Source organism: Pan paniscus, chromosome 14, assembly GCF_029289425.2.
Source record: "Pan paniscus chromosome 14, NHGRI_mPanPan1-v2.0_pri, whole genome shotgun sequence".
Classification (NCBI taxonomy): domain Eukaryota; kingdom Metazoa; phylum Chordata; class Mammalia; order Primates; family Hominidae; genus Pan; species Pan paniscus.
Window position 1 is genome coordinate 96,965,052 of NC_073263.2, and position 17,735 is coordinate 96,982,786.

Consider the following 17,735-nt stretch of genomic DNA (forward strand, 5'->3'; position numbering starts at 1 on the left):
AAAAAAAATCTGCGAAATCAAAACCCTTAAAATTCGTCTACGAAATTTTAATAAATATCCGTGTAGAAAATCAGAACGACTCTTTCAGGCCATCTTTAAAATGTCATTGGTAAACCATACTTGATCCTAAATTCCTGTACTTCCTCAGGCCATCCGAGCATGAAACGCTGTCACCTACCCACATCCGCTGGCTGTGACGCTTGTCAAAGTGTTCTCTATCGGCTGCATGCCTAGACCACCAAAGCGTTCTGACCGGACAGTGTCACTGGAGAAGGCGGCGCGACATGTCCAGGGCGCAGATCTGGGCTCTGGTGTCTGGTGTCGGAGGGTTTGGAGCTCTCGTTGCTGCTACCACGTCCAATGAGTGGAAAGTGACCACGCGAGCCTCCTCGGTGATAACAGCCACTTGGGTTTACCAGGGTCTGTGGATGAACTGCGCAGGTAACGCGTTGGGTTCTTTCCATTGCCGACCGCATTTTACTATCTTCAAAGTAGCAGGTAAATATAATGGCTTTGTTTGGGGTGGAGGTAAAATGTACTTTTCCCCCCGACTGTGCTGAAGTAGCTGTCTATGGCTGGCTGTTAACTCTCTGAAGACTGAGTGCTTAATCAAAGTGCCAAGATTTGCCTAGGAAGGATGGGGTGTATGAGTATTGGCTGAAAGAATGACATTTATTTTATTTGACAAAGGAGATGTAAGAATAACCTCACAGGGCTTTTGGAATACCCAGTGTGACTCCAAAGGGAAGAGTGGAAGTGACTGGATTGTCTTAAAAGTCAGTTTCAATTTGCCTTGAGTCATGGAGGAATCTTGATGGGTCAGCACCCCTATGTAGGAAACGCTCTCATTGATTTAAACTTGTCTCTCCCTCTCTTCCTCTCTCTCTCTCTCTCTGTCTCTCTCTCTCTATATATATATACACCCACAAACACACACACACACACAGAGGTATCTATATGTGTGTCTGTGTATATATATATGCACACATGTGTGTATATATACATTCACATATATAACCCACACAGGTATCTATATGAATATATACACATATATTCATGCACACACATATGTAACACACATATATATGTAATATGCCATTGCTAGATTGGAACTGGCGAATGATGGCAAATTGAAACTGGCTTTTAACAATCCAACCACTTCCACTCTTTCCTTTGGAGTCACACTGAGTATTCCAAAAGGCCTGTAAGGTAATCCGTATGTCTCCTTACATCTACTTTATCCTAGATTCCTGATAACGAAGGAAGGAATTCTATTTTCAGAGGGGTTTCCATGTTTTTTTTAATGTTTGTCACAGCCTAGATATAAAACAAAATGAAACAAAAAACCATATTGAATGATAAAATAACAGCAAGAAAAATTTGAAAGCGGTTAAGTGAAAGAAAATGCTGTTTACTTTCCCCTTTGGTTACCTGATTTTATTTATCTAAGAATACATGGGGCAAGCTTTCATCGTTGCGCATATTAGAAACTCTATTACAAGTGTACATATCTCAAAGAGGGAACATATATTTTTTAAGGACATTTTCATACTCCAGGATGCCTTCAGGGAAACAATTGTCATTTGCTTTCCTGTCATTATGAGAATTACTATCTGCCTCTGCTTTCTGCAAATTTGATACGTTTACAAATCTGCCACAAGTTGTGGGTTTATTACCTTAAAAATTGCTCTTTGTTTCTTGGTAAAATATAGACTTTTCACAGTCAAATAGTAAAACTGTACCTTGGCCCCAGTAAAGAAAATGAAATAAAATTTTAACTAGGAAGTTACTAAAGCATAATGTGTTAGGAGATTTTGTGTCAAGTATGCACATCATTAGTCTACAATGAGTGCCAGGGGATAAAGAGAGAATACTTAACTAAATCCAGGAGATTTCTAATGACAATCAAAAGAAATATTCAAGTGTGGATGCCTCACTTAGGCCCTGAAATAACATGGACTTTCCTAAGTACCCATTTGAGGACTCCATGCTATGTCTCTCTTCAGGCTCAATTTCTAAACTTATTTTGGGTATTTCAACACTGCTCCTTCTAATATAGAACACTGCCCTAGAAACAGAGGAAAAGAAGAGCGTGTGTGGAGACCCTCTTGTCACTCTGCACCTGTTACAATCGTTCTTTCTCCAGGGGCCCCTCTTGGCCCTTTTCACCTTAGGAATCAGGTAGAAGAGATGGCATATGGTAAGTCTGTTTGTTTTTAATTGGGTTCATTTTTTATTTGTTCAATTATTATATATATTTTTTGAGATGGGGTTTCTCTATGTTGCCAAGGCTGGTCTCGATCTCCTGAGCTCAAGAGAGTCACCTGTCTCTGACTCTCAAAATGCTGAGATTATAGGCCTGAGCCATCTTGCCCGGCCTCATCTTAAAAAAAAAAAAAAAAGAAAATTGTCTTAATATGTTTCATTCTGTATTTCTTAATGAAACCCAGTTATTGGGGAAAACATGTGTTCAACTTTAGCTTCAAAGTGGGTTAAAGAACCATGGTACCTTTTACATGACTTGAACTCGCTGCTTCCCCAAACACATCATCACAGAGTTAGGCATTTTATTATGGTCCAGATATCTGTCACCCTTAACACTTTCTTATTTTTTATTTATTGTTTTTGAGACAGAACCTTGCTTTGTTGCCAAGGTTGGAGTGCAGTGGTACAATCTCAGTTCGCTGCAACCTCCACCTCCCGGGTTCAAGTGATCCTCCCACCTCAGCCTCCCAAGTAGCTGGGAGTACAGGTGCATGCCACCACACTTGGCTAATTTTTTAAAGGTTTCTGTAGAGATCAGATCTCACTATGTTACCTAGGCTAGTGTTGAACTCCTGGGCTCAAGCAATCCTACTGCCTTGGCCTCTTAACGTGCTGGGATTATAAGCATGAGCCACCACGCCTGCCAAAACTTTATTTTTAAAGTTAACTTTGTTTATTGATTGTAAAAATAATTTATTCTATCTCCTGTATACCCTGCACATAGGAGGTAATTTGAAAATCTCACCCACTGACAATGCTTCCCTAAGAACAAGTACAATTAAATTAATATAATCTCTCTACCTTCTTCATCCTGAGTCAAAATCTTTATAAATGATACACTTTGCTGCAGAAATCTGTTTTCAATGTCAGAAACACTGATTCATATTTCCAAAGGAAACGGGGATTCACACATTTGGATTTCCTTTCCCATGGAGTCATTGCTGGTTGCTTTTCTTTTATTCCTATTTGAAAACATAACAATGAGGGAATCAGGAAAGCTATCTATGCCAATAATCTCTCCAACATCGCAATAATTATAAATTGAGAAAAGAACTCAGAAGTCAATGAAGAATGAAAATGGTTATATCACCTTTTAAAATAATAAACTATTTAAGCCTATATTGTCAATTTGAGACAAATCTTCTTAGACTTAGGCCAGATTAAACCTCCTCTAAGAAAGAAAAGCAGAAAATCTGTCTAAGCTGTCGCGGTTGTATTTTTTTTTTCTTGCTGATTATATAACTTCATTGCTGGAGTCATACCTTCCCATAGCTAACCCTCTTGAATGCTCCAGTGTAGCCACAGCTTTTTAGGGCTTCATTTGGATTAATAGTGACTACATCCCTTAAAAATTTGATGTGAGCAAACAGCTCTTTGGGTGAGCAGCATTTATAGCTATAGTAAAAAATACAGAGGCCACTTTCCACTGTCATTCTGTGAAATAAACCGTAGGAACACCTGCAGTTCAATTCTTATTGGAGCCTGAAAGCTTGATTAAAATCCAAAGCCAATTCACTATCTTTAGACACTAAGTCTACCATAAGCTAGGTCTCGTTTTGTTGTGTTTTGTTTTTCTGTCATATCAATGTTAATAGGAATGCTTTCACTATGAAAGTAAAGCATCTCTCATAGTAGGGAGAAAAGCAGTTCCTTCTGAGGGGGAAGACTGAATCCAAGAAGCATGGCTGCAGTGAGGGATTGAAGGAAATCCTGATCACCTTGGGACAGGGGCTGGATCTGTCATGTTCCTGTCGTGCCCCTGGCACATGCTGGGTTCCGGATATATAGCTGCAAAATGACTGAATTAACCAAATAATGAGTGAGACTACAGATGGTTCGAGATGAGGGCAAAATTGTATTCCTGGAGGAAGGCTGGAGTGTGCTGAATTGAGGAGCGAGTGAGGAAATGAGCACAGGCAACCCGAAGGGAGGTCAGTGGATTATGACTCAGCAGACTGAGCCTCGCATTCTGGATCCTTTATGACTTGCTGTGAGACCTTGACTTCAGCCATGACACCTTCTGTGCCTCATCCATAAATTAAGAGAACGGGTCTCCAAGAGTTCCTTCAGGTATCTTTCAACCTAGAGTTCAATTCCAGAACTTCACAATGCTTCACCACCTGGCAGTAGAAGTTTCCAAAAGAATTATAGCCATAAAAGCATCCTCTATTATAATTGTTATAGTTGCTCATGGGATTAAGGTCTTTCCTTCTGTTTTTAATTTTTGTTTTTTAAGACAGGGTCTCACTCTGTCACCCAGGCTGGAGTGCAGTGGCACGATCATGGCTCACTTCAGCCTTGACTTCCTGGGCCCAAGTGATCCTCCCATCTCAACCTCCTGAGTAGCTGGGACTATAGGCACATGCCACCATGCCCAGCTACTTTTGCTTATAAGTAATTATAATTTTGTTTATAATTTTATTTATAAACATAATTAGCTGGACATGGTAAAGACAGGGTCTTGTGATGTTGCCCAGGGTGGTCTCAAACTCCTGGGCTCCAGTGATCCTCCAGCCTAGGCCTCCCAGAGTGCTGGGATTACAGGCATGGGCCATCGTGCCCTGCCAAGGCCTTTTTTTCCCCCTTATCTGTTATCTTGACCAGCTTCCTGTGTTCCTGACTGTTTACAGTCTTCTCAGCACCTGGGTTGAGATAGGTTTAAATGACCTTAAATGACCACAAGACCCAAGTCAAAGTGCCAGGATTTCAGTGGAATGAAACCAAACAGGCATCTGGAAGCTGCAGTCAAATGATGCTGGCTGTCTGCAGGAGTGTGAGCCTTCTCTCCTCACTTTCCAGATGCTTCACCTCTCTCCCCACTCCCTTATTTGGCCATGCCATAAAAATGGGGGTAAAGAGGCCAGGCACGGTGGCTCACGCCTGTAATCCCAGCACTTTGGGAGGCCAAGGCAGGTGGATCACCTGAGGTCCGGAGTTCAAGAGCAGCCTGACCAACTTGGCGAAATCCTGTCTCTACTAAAAATACAAAAATTAGCCAGGTGTGGTGGCGGGTCCCTGTAGTCCCAGCTCTTTGGGAGGCTGAGGAAGGAGAATCACTTGAACCCAGGAAGCAGAGGTTGCAGTGAGCCAAGATCGAGCTGCACTCCAGCCTGGGTGACAGAGCAAGACTCCATCGCAAAAAAAAAAAAAAAAAAAAAGCGGAGGGTAAAGGAATAGCACTTGCTAGAGAAAGAGGGTTTTCTGTGGGGGTTTATTCACATCTAGGGAACAGCTGGGAGCCATCTGATGTCATCAATTTAGACTTCTTGCTAGTTGGAATGTATGCCTGTGTTAGTCCACTCAGGCTGCAATAACAAAATACCATAAACTGGGTAATTCACCAACATCAGAAACTTATTTCTCATAGTTCTGGAGGCTGTGAAGTCCTAAATCGAGACACTGGCAGATTCAGTGTGTGGTGAGGGCCTATAGAGGGCACCTTCTCACTGCATCCTCACATGGTGGAAGGGGCAAGGCAGCTCTCTGAGGCCTCTTTTTTATTTTATTATTATTATTTTTTTGAGACTGAGTCTTGTTCTATTGCCCAGGTTGGAGTGCAGTAGTGCAATCTCAACCTCTGCCTCCCAGGTTAAGCAATTCTCCTGCTTCTGCTTCCCAAGTAGCGGGGACTACAGGCACCCACCAGCACACCCAGCTAATTTTTGTATTTTTAATAGAGACAGAGTTTTGCTGGGTTGTCCAGGTTGGTCTCAAAATCCTGTCCTCAAGTGATCTGCCTGCCTCAGCCTCCCAAAATGCTGGGATTACAGGCATGAGCCACCATTCCCAGCCTCTGGGGCCTCTTTTATAACAGCACTAATCCTATTCATGAGGGCTCTGCCTTCCTGACCTAGTCACCTCCCAAAGGGCTCCACCTACTAATACCATTATTTTGGGGGTTATGATTTCCACATATAAATTTGGGGGCACACAAAGAGTCACAACATAGCAGTGCCTTAGTCCGTGATTAAATAATAATAGTAAATAAATATCAAACAACAATAATGAATAAATGAAAATGAATTGCCATGTCAATGAGGGAAAATTAGGAAGTTAGATGCCTCCAAAATATTAACCCTTTTTTTTTTTTTGAGACAGAGTCTCGCTCTGTTGCCCAGGCTGGAGTGCAGTGGCGTGATCCCAACTCACCACAACCTCCGCCTCCCAGGTTCAAGCGATTCTCCTGCCTCAGCCTCCCAAGTAGCTGAGACTACAGGCTTGCGCCACCATGCCTGGCTAATTTTGTATTTTTAGTAGAGATGTGGTTTCACTATGTTGGCCAGGCTGGTCTCAAACTCCTGACCTCGTGATCCACCCACCTCAGCCTCCCAAAGTGCTGGGATTACAGGCGTGAGCCACCATGCCTGGCCAATATTAATACTTTTAACAGATAGCTGCACCCTTGGATAACACTTACCTTTCCATTCTCTAAGATCCTGATGCTGCTTTCTGAAACTAAGTTTCATTAAATAAACTTAAGGTTAAATTTAATTTCAGATTAGTTTTTATGCTATGTCCCAAATGCATATAAAATTATTTAAAAGTATACAGAGACTGGGTGTAGTGGCTCATGCTTATAATCCCAGCACTTGGGGAGGCTGAAGCAGGAGGGTCACTTGAGCCAAGGAGTTCAAGACCAGCCTGGGCAACACAGGGAGACCTTGTCCCTACAAAAAAATTTAAAAATAGCCAAGCATGGCAGCACATGCCTGTAGTTCCAACTACTTGGGAGGCTGAGGTGAGAGGATTGCTTCAACTGGGGAGATTGAGACTGCAGTGAGCTGATATTGCACAGCTGCATTCCAGCCTGGGTGAAGTCCAAGAAGCATTCAACATGTTCCTGTTCCAACAAACAGAGGCATAATATATGTGTACTGACACAGTCATAACCCAAGGTAGGTGAATTGGACTTTCGCAGTAGAATCTAGACAGGTTGAGCCACAGTAAAATTGTCTCTGTATCAATATGGTTGGAAGAAGGCACAATGCTGAAAAGTGCCCTAGCCTTAACAGTGGTGAAGATGGCGCTGGAGGGGTCAGAATGACCTCAATTGCCATAGCAGTGGACGATTGGACTGGGGATCCTAAAGCAGTGTGCTGCAGGCTGTTCTTTCATGGAAGCATCAGAGACTTTTTAAGACATCCTGTCTCCATCCATAGTTCCTCTTTTAGAGGCCAGGACTTTATCTCATTTATCCTGGTCTCCCCCGTACCTACTGCTGTGTCTGGCTTAGAAGGCACTCAGCGAAGTTGTGTGGATTGAATAAACGGAAGGAGAAATTGTTTATTGAGTCAAATTCTGACATTTGCATTGCAGAGGGAATCTCTTCTCATGTCACCAAGTTCTAGAAAAGGGAGAAAGTCCTAGGGAAGTGTTTAGAACAAGTAAAAGAGCCATGGATTTGTTTTTGTGGTCTTTTCTTTCCTTTTTGAGACAGGGTCTTGCTCTGTCTCCCAGGCTGGGGTGCAGTGGCGTGATCACAGCTCGACCTCCTGGGTTTAAGCAATCCTCCCATCTCATCGTCCTGAGTAGCTGGGACTACAGGTGCATGCCAACCATCCGGCTAATTTTCATCTCTTTGTGGAGATGGGAATCTCACTGTGTTGCCCAAGATTATCTCAAACTCCTGGCTTCAAGCAATCCTGTCTCAGCCTCCCAAAGTGCTGGGATTATAAGCATGAGCCACCACACCTGGCCTGCCATGAATATTTTTTATGATGGTATCTAAAAAGCACAAACATTTAGAGTATTGCTTCTTGAAATGTGATCCACCAGCCAGCAGCATCTATATCTCCTGGGAGCTTGCTTGAAATGCAGAATCTCAGGCCCCACTACAGACCTATTGAATCAGAATCTGCAATTTTATAAGATCTCCAGGTGTCTTCTATGCACATTAAATGTTTGAGAAATCTTTGCCTGGAGTTTGGCCTTAGGAATGTGATGGACCCAACATTTACTAAAGGGTCTTAATCCCTCTGAGCTTCAGTGTTCTTTCCTGTTAAATGGTGATTAAAGAAGACACATATGGCCAGGCATGGTGGCTCATGCCTGTAATCCTAGCACTTTGGGAGACAAGCCAGGTGGATCGCTTGAGCGCAGAAGTTTGAGACCAGCCTGGGCAACATGGTGAAACCCCGTCTCTACAAAAAGCACAAAAATTAGGTGGCCATGATGGTGGGCACCTATAGTCCCAGCTACTCAGGAGGCTGAGGTGGAAGGATCACCTGAGCCAGAGAGGTCAAGGCTGCAGTGAGCTGTGATTGAGCCATTTCACTCCAGCTTGGGTGACAGAGTGAGACCCTGTCTCAAAAAAGCAAAAAACAACAACAAATAACACAGGCAAAGTGTCTTATGTAGTACCAGACACAAGGCTCTCCATAAAGAGTGGCCATTATGTCCATGAATACCTCTTTCAATGCCTTGAAAGGTCACATCTCAGCTGTAGGAAGATGGCTATTACTCTGCTCTATCCATTTGTTTCCAACCAGGACTGCAGTAGCTGCCTCTTAGAACGCAAAGCCTGATAGAAGCATGCCTTTGCTCCTTTGCTGCGTGTCCTGTCATATTTTTCATGATGTAAAGGATATTGTGCTCATGATGTGAAGGATATTGGACTATAGTTTGCACTTAGGATTTGCTATTTTGTATAAGGCAAGACCACCTTGCATTTCGATGTCAGTTACTCACTAAAGACGTGGATCTATTCCTTGTGTCAATCACACGTTCTAATAGCTTGGAATGGGGAGAAAAGGCCCCCTTTGGGCTCCACAGGGGAAGGCAGGGCTCCTACAAGCTCAGGGTGTGTTTGGTATGCCGGGCAGCCAAAAAGAGCAAATGTTTACTTGAGTATTCTTAGTTCTGAGGGCAGGGAAAAACTTTGGGACAGACAGTTTAATATATGGGTTTGAATCATAGCTCCACATAGAGCTAACGATGCAAACTCAAGCACATTACTTAACTTCTCATAGACTCAATCTTCTCATTTGCAAATGGAGGTAATAATATGAATCAACTCATAGGGTTGTTGTCAGGGTTAAATGAAATGATAATGTAAAACACTTTACATCATGAGCAGCTGTCACAATCATAAGTTAGCCGTCATGTTATTCATTGATGACTTTAATCATGTAACATAAGGTCACTGGTTTTTAAATGAATGTACACAGTGTGTTTTACGAAGTGCTTTCACATACATTGTCATAGTTTTCCAGAAGACTGATACTCTATAGTCTCCATTTTATATACAAAGCAGCTGAGGTTCACTGGGGACCATATTTCTAACTTCCTATGGGCTTCTGCAAATCTTTTTGGGGAAATGGCCAGCATTTGGTACTAGCCCCCAAATTTGTGTTTAAGTCCCAGCTTGGCCATGTTTTGTGGACCTTAGGTGAATCCCTGGCATTTGCCCTTGTTTCCCTTTCTTAGCTGTAGGATAACGATGATAATGATGTTGTTGACAATGATGATGTCTAGTTACATGCTTCAAAAGCTTGTGGGGAAGGTCAAGGAAAAGAATCTTATTCTATGATGTAGACTAACCTGTGTTTAAAATGAATTGGGGATTTGTTTTAATCGGGTGTGGTAAGACGCACAGACATGGAAATAACTGTCAGGAAAGAAGTTTTATACTCGTCGATCCCGAGAAGCCGGAGACATGGCATGGCACGCGAGGCCACGCAGGGAAAAACCAGGGTCATTCAGGAGCTGGGTGGGAAACCATGTTCATGAGTCCTTGTTGTGATTTTTGTGGGAAGGAATAAGCCAGGCTGGGAAAACTAAGCAGGTTTAGGATTGGCTCGTTTTAATACTTTCAGCAGGCTTTGGCGTGTAGGAGCCCCAAGTTGTCTGGTTGCCACCCTGGGGTGATTAGGGCAGGGAAATATCTGCTTAATGGGTAAACACTTGGGAAAGCAGGTAGTTGGGGGTGTGGTCTTTGGGCTGGTTGGTTTGCTTATGAAAGATGTGCTTGTGGGGGGTCATTTGCTATCTGTAATAACTGGCTAGCCCTCGGGTTGGAGGAGCAGTTTCCCCCAAGTCAGCGAGGCCCCAAGTGCCAGAGCATGGAGAATACAGAAAACAAGAAAACAGAGTTAATACAGCATAGATGCCAGAGCCTTTGCTGGTGTTTGGACTGTGGGACAGCAAGGCATGGATTTTGCTGTCCCCTACTCCTTTAAGACTTCATACTTATCTGATTTTCTCCTGGTGAACATGTAGTGTAGAAAAGGTTCAGGTTTATCTTTCACAAGGTTCATAGCTCCTCTCCCTGCTCATTGCCCATCTGGCTGTCTCCACCGCACAGCTTTCCTCGCGCCTCGTAGACTAAATTGCATCCTAAAGGAGATGTAGTTGAGGAACATCTTCTGAGCAAATGGTGTGCCGGGCTTAGTCATTTAAAACCTTCCTGCCCTTGTGCATGTTTATGTAATGTACATTATAGAAAGCGCCACTGCTCCTAAATGAACTTGGGATAATTGGCTTGAATTTCAGAAGGCAGCAGGTCTACAATTAAGCTTTTGCCAGATTTTTGTGTGCATTGCAGGAAAAATTGATTACCAAAGGTTAATAATTTGGCAAATCATTCAGCAGATTCCTGGTGCAGAATATAGGCTCTGAGGACTCAGGGAGGAACAGGACAGGGGCAGGTCTTCAGATACATGCTGTTGGGAGTAAAGCAACCATTTGGCAATTAGCCCAGAATGCTAAATGTTATTGGACGGTTAAGTTCAGGGGGACGCTGACTTCTCAAAGAGCTGAGGCTTGAACTGTCTTGAAAGATGGGCGAAGTTTCACAAGAAGTTTGCCAAGGAAAGGAGGGCATTTTAGGCTAAGGGACTCATCCAACCCAAAAATTATTAACTGCATGTTTCTGGGAAGAATGCCTAACATTTGAGCTCCCTTATCTATTTTTTGTTTTTGTTTAGTTTTGTTTTCATTGTTTTTTGTTTGTTTTGTTTTGTTGTTGTTGGTGGTGTTTTTACAGAGTCTCACTCTGTCACACAGGCTGGAGTGCAGTGGTGCTATCTCGGCTCACTACCACCTGCTCCTCCCGGGTTCAAGTGATTCTCGTGCCTCAGCACAGATGTGCACCACCATTCCTGGCTAATTTTTGTATTTTTAGTAGAGACAGCGTTTTACCATGTTGGCCAGGCTGGTCTCAAACTCCTGACCTCAGGTGATCCACCTGCCTCGGCCTCCCAAAGTGCTGGGATTACAGGCAGGAGCCACCACGCCTGGCCTGAGCACTCCCATCTGTTAAATGGAAATATTATCTGCTTCAGAGGATGATGGTGAAGACTGAATGCATGAATTTGCATACAGCATCTAGAGCAATGCCTGGGACATACAAGAAAGACCTAAAAAGCAGGAGGAAGGCAAGTGCATGCAGGAACAGGAAGCACATAATTGGAATGGCTGACACCTAAGATGTGCACAGAGGGAGGGAGAATATCTGGCTGCAGATGTCGATAACAAAAGCTCCCAAAGGGACCTTTAAGCCCTACAAAGGGATCCAGACTTTGTCTGGAAGAAGCTGAAAGCTATTGAAACATTTTAAGCAGAGAATACCCATGGGGCTTACACTTAACAAAGACCCTGCAGTATTTTGTGTTAGAATCTGAGCAAAGAGCATAGCAGCGGGAATACAAAGAAAGCTATTTTGAGGCAGAATTGTTGAGTCTTGGTGACTTATGAGGAATGAGAGGGGTCAAGGATGTCTCCAAGGATTTCTGCCAGGAAACTTGATGGGCAGTGGGATAGAGAAAGCTGGTCCCAACGTAACCTCTAGTTCCTTCTCCTAGTATGGTGTTTTCCAATACGTACCAAGATCTCAGGCAGTCAGTTTCTTAACTTAATGGGGTTTGGCCTTGAAACACCAATTGTAGAGAGTGAGACAGATTAGTTTGACCGAGTTTAATTTTTTTTTAGCTGTGCTCTTTAGATGTCTAATACAAGAGGAAAATGTGACAGCTACAAAGATTAATGCAATTGTAGGTGACATTAACGGCACAGGAATAACAAAGTTAGATGGGTAATAGTCCCCAACTACTCTGTAGTCAAATTGCATAGTTCTAGTCTTGCACACCGTATATTTTAAGGGACATGAACATAAACCAATTCATTGATTCTAGAGGAGGGTGACTAGGAGGATGAGAGGTTTTGAAATCACTTCACATGGCCATTTGTTTCACCTGGAAGAAATGGAAAAAAAATATATAGGGCACAGAGTGGGAGAAGATATTGGGTAGATGTTACTAGAGAGTCCGGTTTAGGATCACTTGGAAGAAGTCATTTCTATCAGAGTTGCTCCGCAATGGGACAGGCTGTCTCACAGAGACCTGGCTAGAAGTCCCCAGAGGAGGTCGAGGGGGTTCTGCTAAGAGGCTGTAGAACCCCTTCCTGCACTGGCTGGGAAGACAGATGAGGCAATCTCTCAAGCAGTTTCCAGTATGAGAGGTCTGAGATTCTGTGCACATGTGCAAATAAACACAAATATTTAAAAATCTATGTCTTTGATTTGCATATTGACTTCAATAGTTTTGAACAACTGCCAAGCTCTGTGCTAGATAACTTGGAATACGGCAATAAAAATACCTCATCTCTGCCCTTAGATGTTCATAGCCTAGAAGGGATCATGAATTGAAGCAGTAAATGTTATATATGTTATGTTAATGCCATTCTATTTAAACCTATATGTTAATCAATGTTAGAATTAATATAAGAAGGTTGGATGCAGTGGCTCACGCCTGTAATCCCAACACTTTGGGAGGCCAAGGCGGGAGGATCACCTGAGGTCAGGAGTCTGAGACCAGCCTGGCCAACATGGCAAAACTCCACCTCTACTAAAAATACAAAAATTAGCTGGGTGTGGTGGCAGGCACCTGTAATTCCAGCTATTTGGGAGGCTGAGGCAGGAGAATCGCTTGAACCCAGGAGGTAGAGGTTGCAGTGAACCGAGATCGTGCCACTGCACTCCAGCCTGGGCAACAGAGTGAGACTCTGTCTCAAAAAAAAAAAAAGAATTAATATAATTAATATAAGAAACACATAGCTCTCCATCTCTAATTGATATCTGGAAGGGTCCTAAGAAGCCCACAGTGTATGCCATCTAACCTTTTCTGGGAGAACCGACTACTACTTCTAAATCCAGGCACAGAGCCGAGTGATGGCGGGGGCAGGGGGATACAAGAGAACGAGTCCTGCCTTTAACTAAATTTCCTTGGGTTGATATTTCTAGTTTATACGCACCAAATACAGTCCATGCATAAAAACGACCCGCCATCCTACTGGGAGGCTGATTTTCTCCAGAACACAGAATGTGGACATTTGTGAGGTGGGCAGGGGAAAATGGAAGACAATTTTCTTCTTATCTTACTACGGCCAGATGTTCTCCTTTATTTCCACCGGCAAGCCTTGAGCCAGTCATATCAGGGGATTTTAGCCTGCTCTGGAGGACTCCTACAAACGTCCCCACTAAACTGACTCGGCTGCAGTGGCCGAGGTCCTTCCTTGACGCGGCGCCTGGTTCTGTGTTTGTGCCACTTTGCTCAGCCTTCCAGCTCCTGGAGGTCAGCTGCTGCCCACTCTCCTGTTTAAACCTGGACCGCAGACCTCTCACTTTTTTCCTCGCGGCTGATGTCTGGTTCCATGTGGTAGATCTGTCTTACCACGGTCCCATACCCTAACTCCAGCGTGCCTGGTGGCTCAGTTCTGACCCAGTGCCTGTCCTAAACATTATGTTCTGGACGCTATTGATCTGCCTGATCCCCAGGGCCTCTCCTTTGCCTCCCTGCTTCAGCTCCTTCACCAGTACTTGCTTTCTCTCACCCCACTCCTCGGGAAGAACTGTCAAAGCATGGCTCCTAGCTGTGAGAATTTGGGGGAAAATGAGAAGGGGGAGTGCACATGCGTGTGTGTGTGTGTGTGTGTGTGTGTGTGTGTGTGTATCCATTTTTTCATCTGGAAAAATATGCATGTTATCCTAGTGGCTCCCTCTATTCCAGCTTCAAGTCTGGGGTGTCCGTGACAGCAGGTGTGGAGCCCGAGGAAGAGTGTCCTCCCCAGGAGTCTTCCCCTCCCACCTGCAGCATCAAAGCTGCCCTGCTGGGGTGCAGCCATGCCGCCTCTCCCTTGCCAGGCTCTTTCTGCCTCTGCTTCCTGTGCCTGCGGCGAGAGGTGGGGGTGATCTGCCTTTGCACAGGTGCTAAGCTACCCAGCTTTTGCTCCAGTTCCATCCAGGATTATGAAATAAACTTAAACTAGACTGCCCACACCACACAGGCACACACATGCACACGCATACACCAGGCAGGTTCTACAGCTAACTACTCATACACACAATCTCTTATCATGCAGACACCTCAACACACTACACACACACACAGAAAAATACACACTCACCATACAGTCAGCACATACACATCACACATACATGTGGGCAACACACACATACACAAACATAGCCAGCCATTTGCCATGCAATCATACACACAGGCACACACAGATGTGCATTCACCATACAGGCAGGCACCCCACACACATATACACCCATTGATCCAAATACAACAATGCAAGCTCCACATGTAACTACCTACATACACATACACCATGCACCTTGCAGACACCTCATACATGTCACACGCATAGTCATCGGAGGGAAAGAAAGACTTAGAGACCAAGATTTTCACAGACAGTGAGGAATGTGACCCCCCTGGACAGAAAGAGCTGGGGATGGCTGCTTACCCACACCATGCTCAGAAGTCATTCATATTGGGGCAGGGGTCAGCACAGAAAAGTTAGCTCCTGCCTCCCCAGATGCTTCTCATAGGCCTATGGGGGCACCTAGAAGTGACGTTCCATCATATCATCATCTTTGTCCACTAAGCCATAGTATTTTATTTTATTATTTTATTTTGAGGCAGATTCTCTCTCTCTCTCGCCCAGTTTGGAGTTCAGTAGCGCGATCTCGGCTCACTGCAGCCTCCACCTCCCAGGTTCAAGTGATTCTCGGTCCTCAGCCTCCCAAGTAGCTGGGATTATAGGCGCATGCCACCATGCCCAGCTAATTTTTGTATTTTTACTACAGATGGGGTTTCACCATGCTGGCCAGGCTTGTCCTGAACTCCTGACCTCAAGTAACCTGCCTCCCTCGGCTTCCCAAAGTGCTGAGATTATAGGCATGAACCACCGTGCCCCGTTCCACTAAGCCATACTCTAAATCATCTTACTTCCTTCCAGGTCTCCCAGCTTGGAGTCTGGCAAATTGTAAATACTCCATAATGATCCATTTCCCTCCTCAATTCCTTCCAGATCACAGACCTCGAAGCCTGATGTCCTGTTGGAATCCCAGGTCTGCTGCTACTAGCTTTACTACCGACCTAGTGACTTAAACTCTGTCTGTGTTTCAGTTTTTTATTTTTATTTTTTTTCGAAACAGAATCTCGCTCTGTTGCCCAGGCTGGAGTGCAGTGGCGCGACCTCGGCTCACTGCAAACTTCATCTCCCAGGTTCAAGTGATTCTTCTGCCTCAGCCTCCCGAGTAGCTGGAATTACAGGCATGCACCACCACACCCAGCTAATTTTGTATTTTTAGTAGAGATGGGGTTTCACCATGTTGGCCAGACTGGTCTCGAACTCCTGACCTCAGGTCATCCTCCCACCTCAGCCTCCTAAAGTGCTGGGATTACAGGCATAAGCCACTGTGCCCGGCCACTCAGTTCTCTTTTTTTGTTGTTTTATTTTTTAGAGACAGGGTCCTGCTCTGGCATCTAGGCTGGCGTGCAGTGGTGTGATCATAGCTCACTGTAACATTGAACTCCTGGGCTCTAGGAATCCTCCTACTTTAGCCTCTGAGTAGCTGGGACTATAGGTGCACACCACCATGCTAGCTAATTTTTAAATTTTTTTTTTTTTTTTTTTTGAGGCAGAGTCTTGCTCTGTCTCCCAGGCTAGAGTGCAGTGGCACAACCTCGGCTCACTGCAAGCTCCGCCCCCCGGGTTCACGCCATTCCCCTGCCTCAGCCTCCCGAGTAGCTGGGACTACAGGCGCCCGCCACCACACCTGGCTGATTTTTTGTATTTTTAGTAGAGACGGGGTTTCACCATGTTAGCCAGGATGGTCTCGATCCCCTGAACTTGTGATCTGCCTGCTCGTCCTCCCAAAGTGCTGGGATTACAGGCGTGAGCCACCACGCCCGGCCTTAAAATTTTTTTGTAGAGACAGGGTTCTCCCTATATTGCCCAGGTAGGTCTTGAGCTCCTGGCCTGAAGCAATTCTCCCACCTTGGCCTTCCAAAGTGCTGGGATTACAGGCATGAGCTACTGCGCCTGGCCTTGTGTGTCAGTTTTCTTATCTGTAAAATGAAGATAATAACAGAATCTCCCTTATATGAAAGTTAATATATGAGTTAGCTTTTGTTGTTTGCTCCAACTCACAATTCTGGCTTTTCAAGACTGCTTTGAAACCAGACTTTGTTGTGTTTGTGTTAGCTAATCTCCCAGTTTGGCATCACCTAAAAACCTTCTGCACATTCCCTGGAGGTCTCTGTGGGAATCCTGCAGGGATTAAGAGCCCTCCCCTCTTTTTCTCATGTTGCTCTGAGATGTCTGAATCCAGTAGGGTGGCAGCACATTTCTCTCTTCCTCTCTTTTCCCACAGCACTGATCCCAGGCTTTCGCCAAGCTTCCTCCTTTTGAATTCCATGTTCTTTGCCATGTGTCTTCCTCACAGTCCCCTCTGATTTTCCTACTACTCCATTCAGCTGGTCACCCAGGTTAGACATCTGCAGCACATAAGGCCCATGTGCTGCTTCTTCAGACTGCACGCCCGGCCAATGCCAAGTCCTGTCAAATCTGATGCTCACCCCTCCCATTCTCCCTGGAGGGAGCTTTGCTCTGTCTCTGGCTCAGGTTATCGTCTACCTGGGCTCAGCATCTAGGCTCTCCCTGCTGAGTTTAGATTGTGATCAAATAGTAAAAAGAAACATATTCACTGCTCTACTTGCTCGAATCAAGGCTACAGATGAAACCCCCAAAGGCAGAGCTTCCTCCAGGTCCTGGGCTCTGTTCAGCTGCATTGAGAGCATTTACTCTGTGCATGCACCACTGTAACTATCACCTCACTTGGTTCCCAGAGTGACCTCTTGTGCTAGGAGCTTTACCCATGCCCGTTTTGCAGATGAGGTAACTACACAGAGCTTGGAGAAGGGCCATAACTTGCTCAGTGTCATGGCTAAGGTAGTGGCCATGGCAGGATGCAAATGTGAGACTGTATAATTCTTGAGTCCTAAAGTCCTATCACTTACCCATCAAGGACTCTCAGAAATGGCCAATTCCCGGCAGGAAGAACGCATCAAAACAGTCCTGACTGTCCTTTTCAGTCCTCCTGCTTCAATCGAACTGGACTTTGAGATTAACTTCTCCCTTCTCTGTGCTTCTGCTCATGCCATTTGGGGCACACACCTTCTTTCATC

The 17,735-nt window shown here is 44.6% G+C and overlaps 1 protein-coding gene across 2 annotated transcripts in view; it reads left to right on the forward strand.

Moving 5' to 3' along the window:
• Positions 1–284: 284 nt before the first annotated feature.
• Positions 285–17,735, forward strand: part of CLDN10 (claudin 10) — a 145,195-nt gene continuing 127,744 nt past the window's right edge. The window contains exon 1 of one of the 2 annotated variants that reach the window (XM_055096908.1): positions 285–498. In XM_055096908.1, coding sequence (XP_054952883.1) covers positions 285–498 — 214 coding nt within the window. The remainder of the gene's footprint in view (positions 499–17,735) is intronic. The other variant, XM_055096909.1, reaches the window with a different exon arrangement.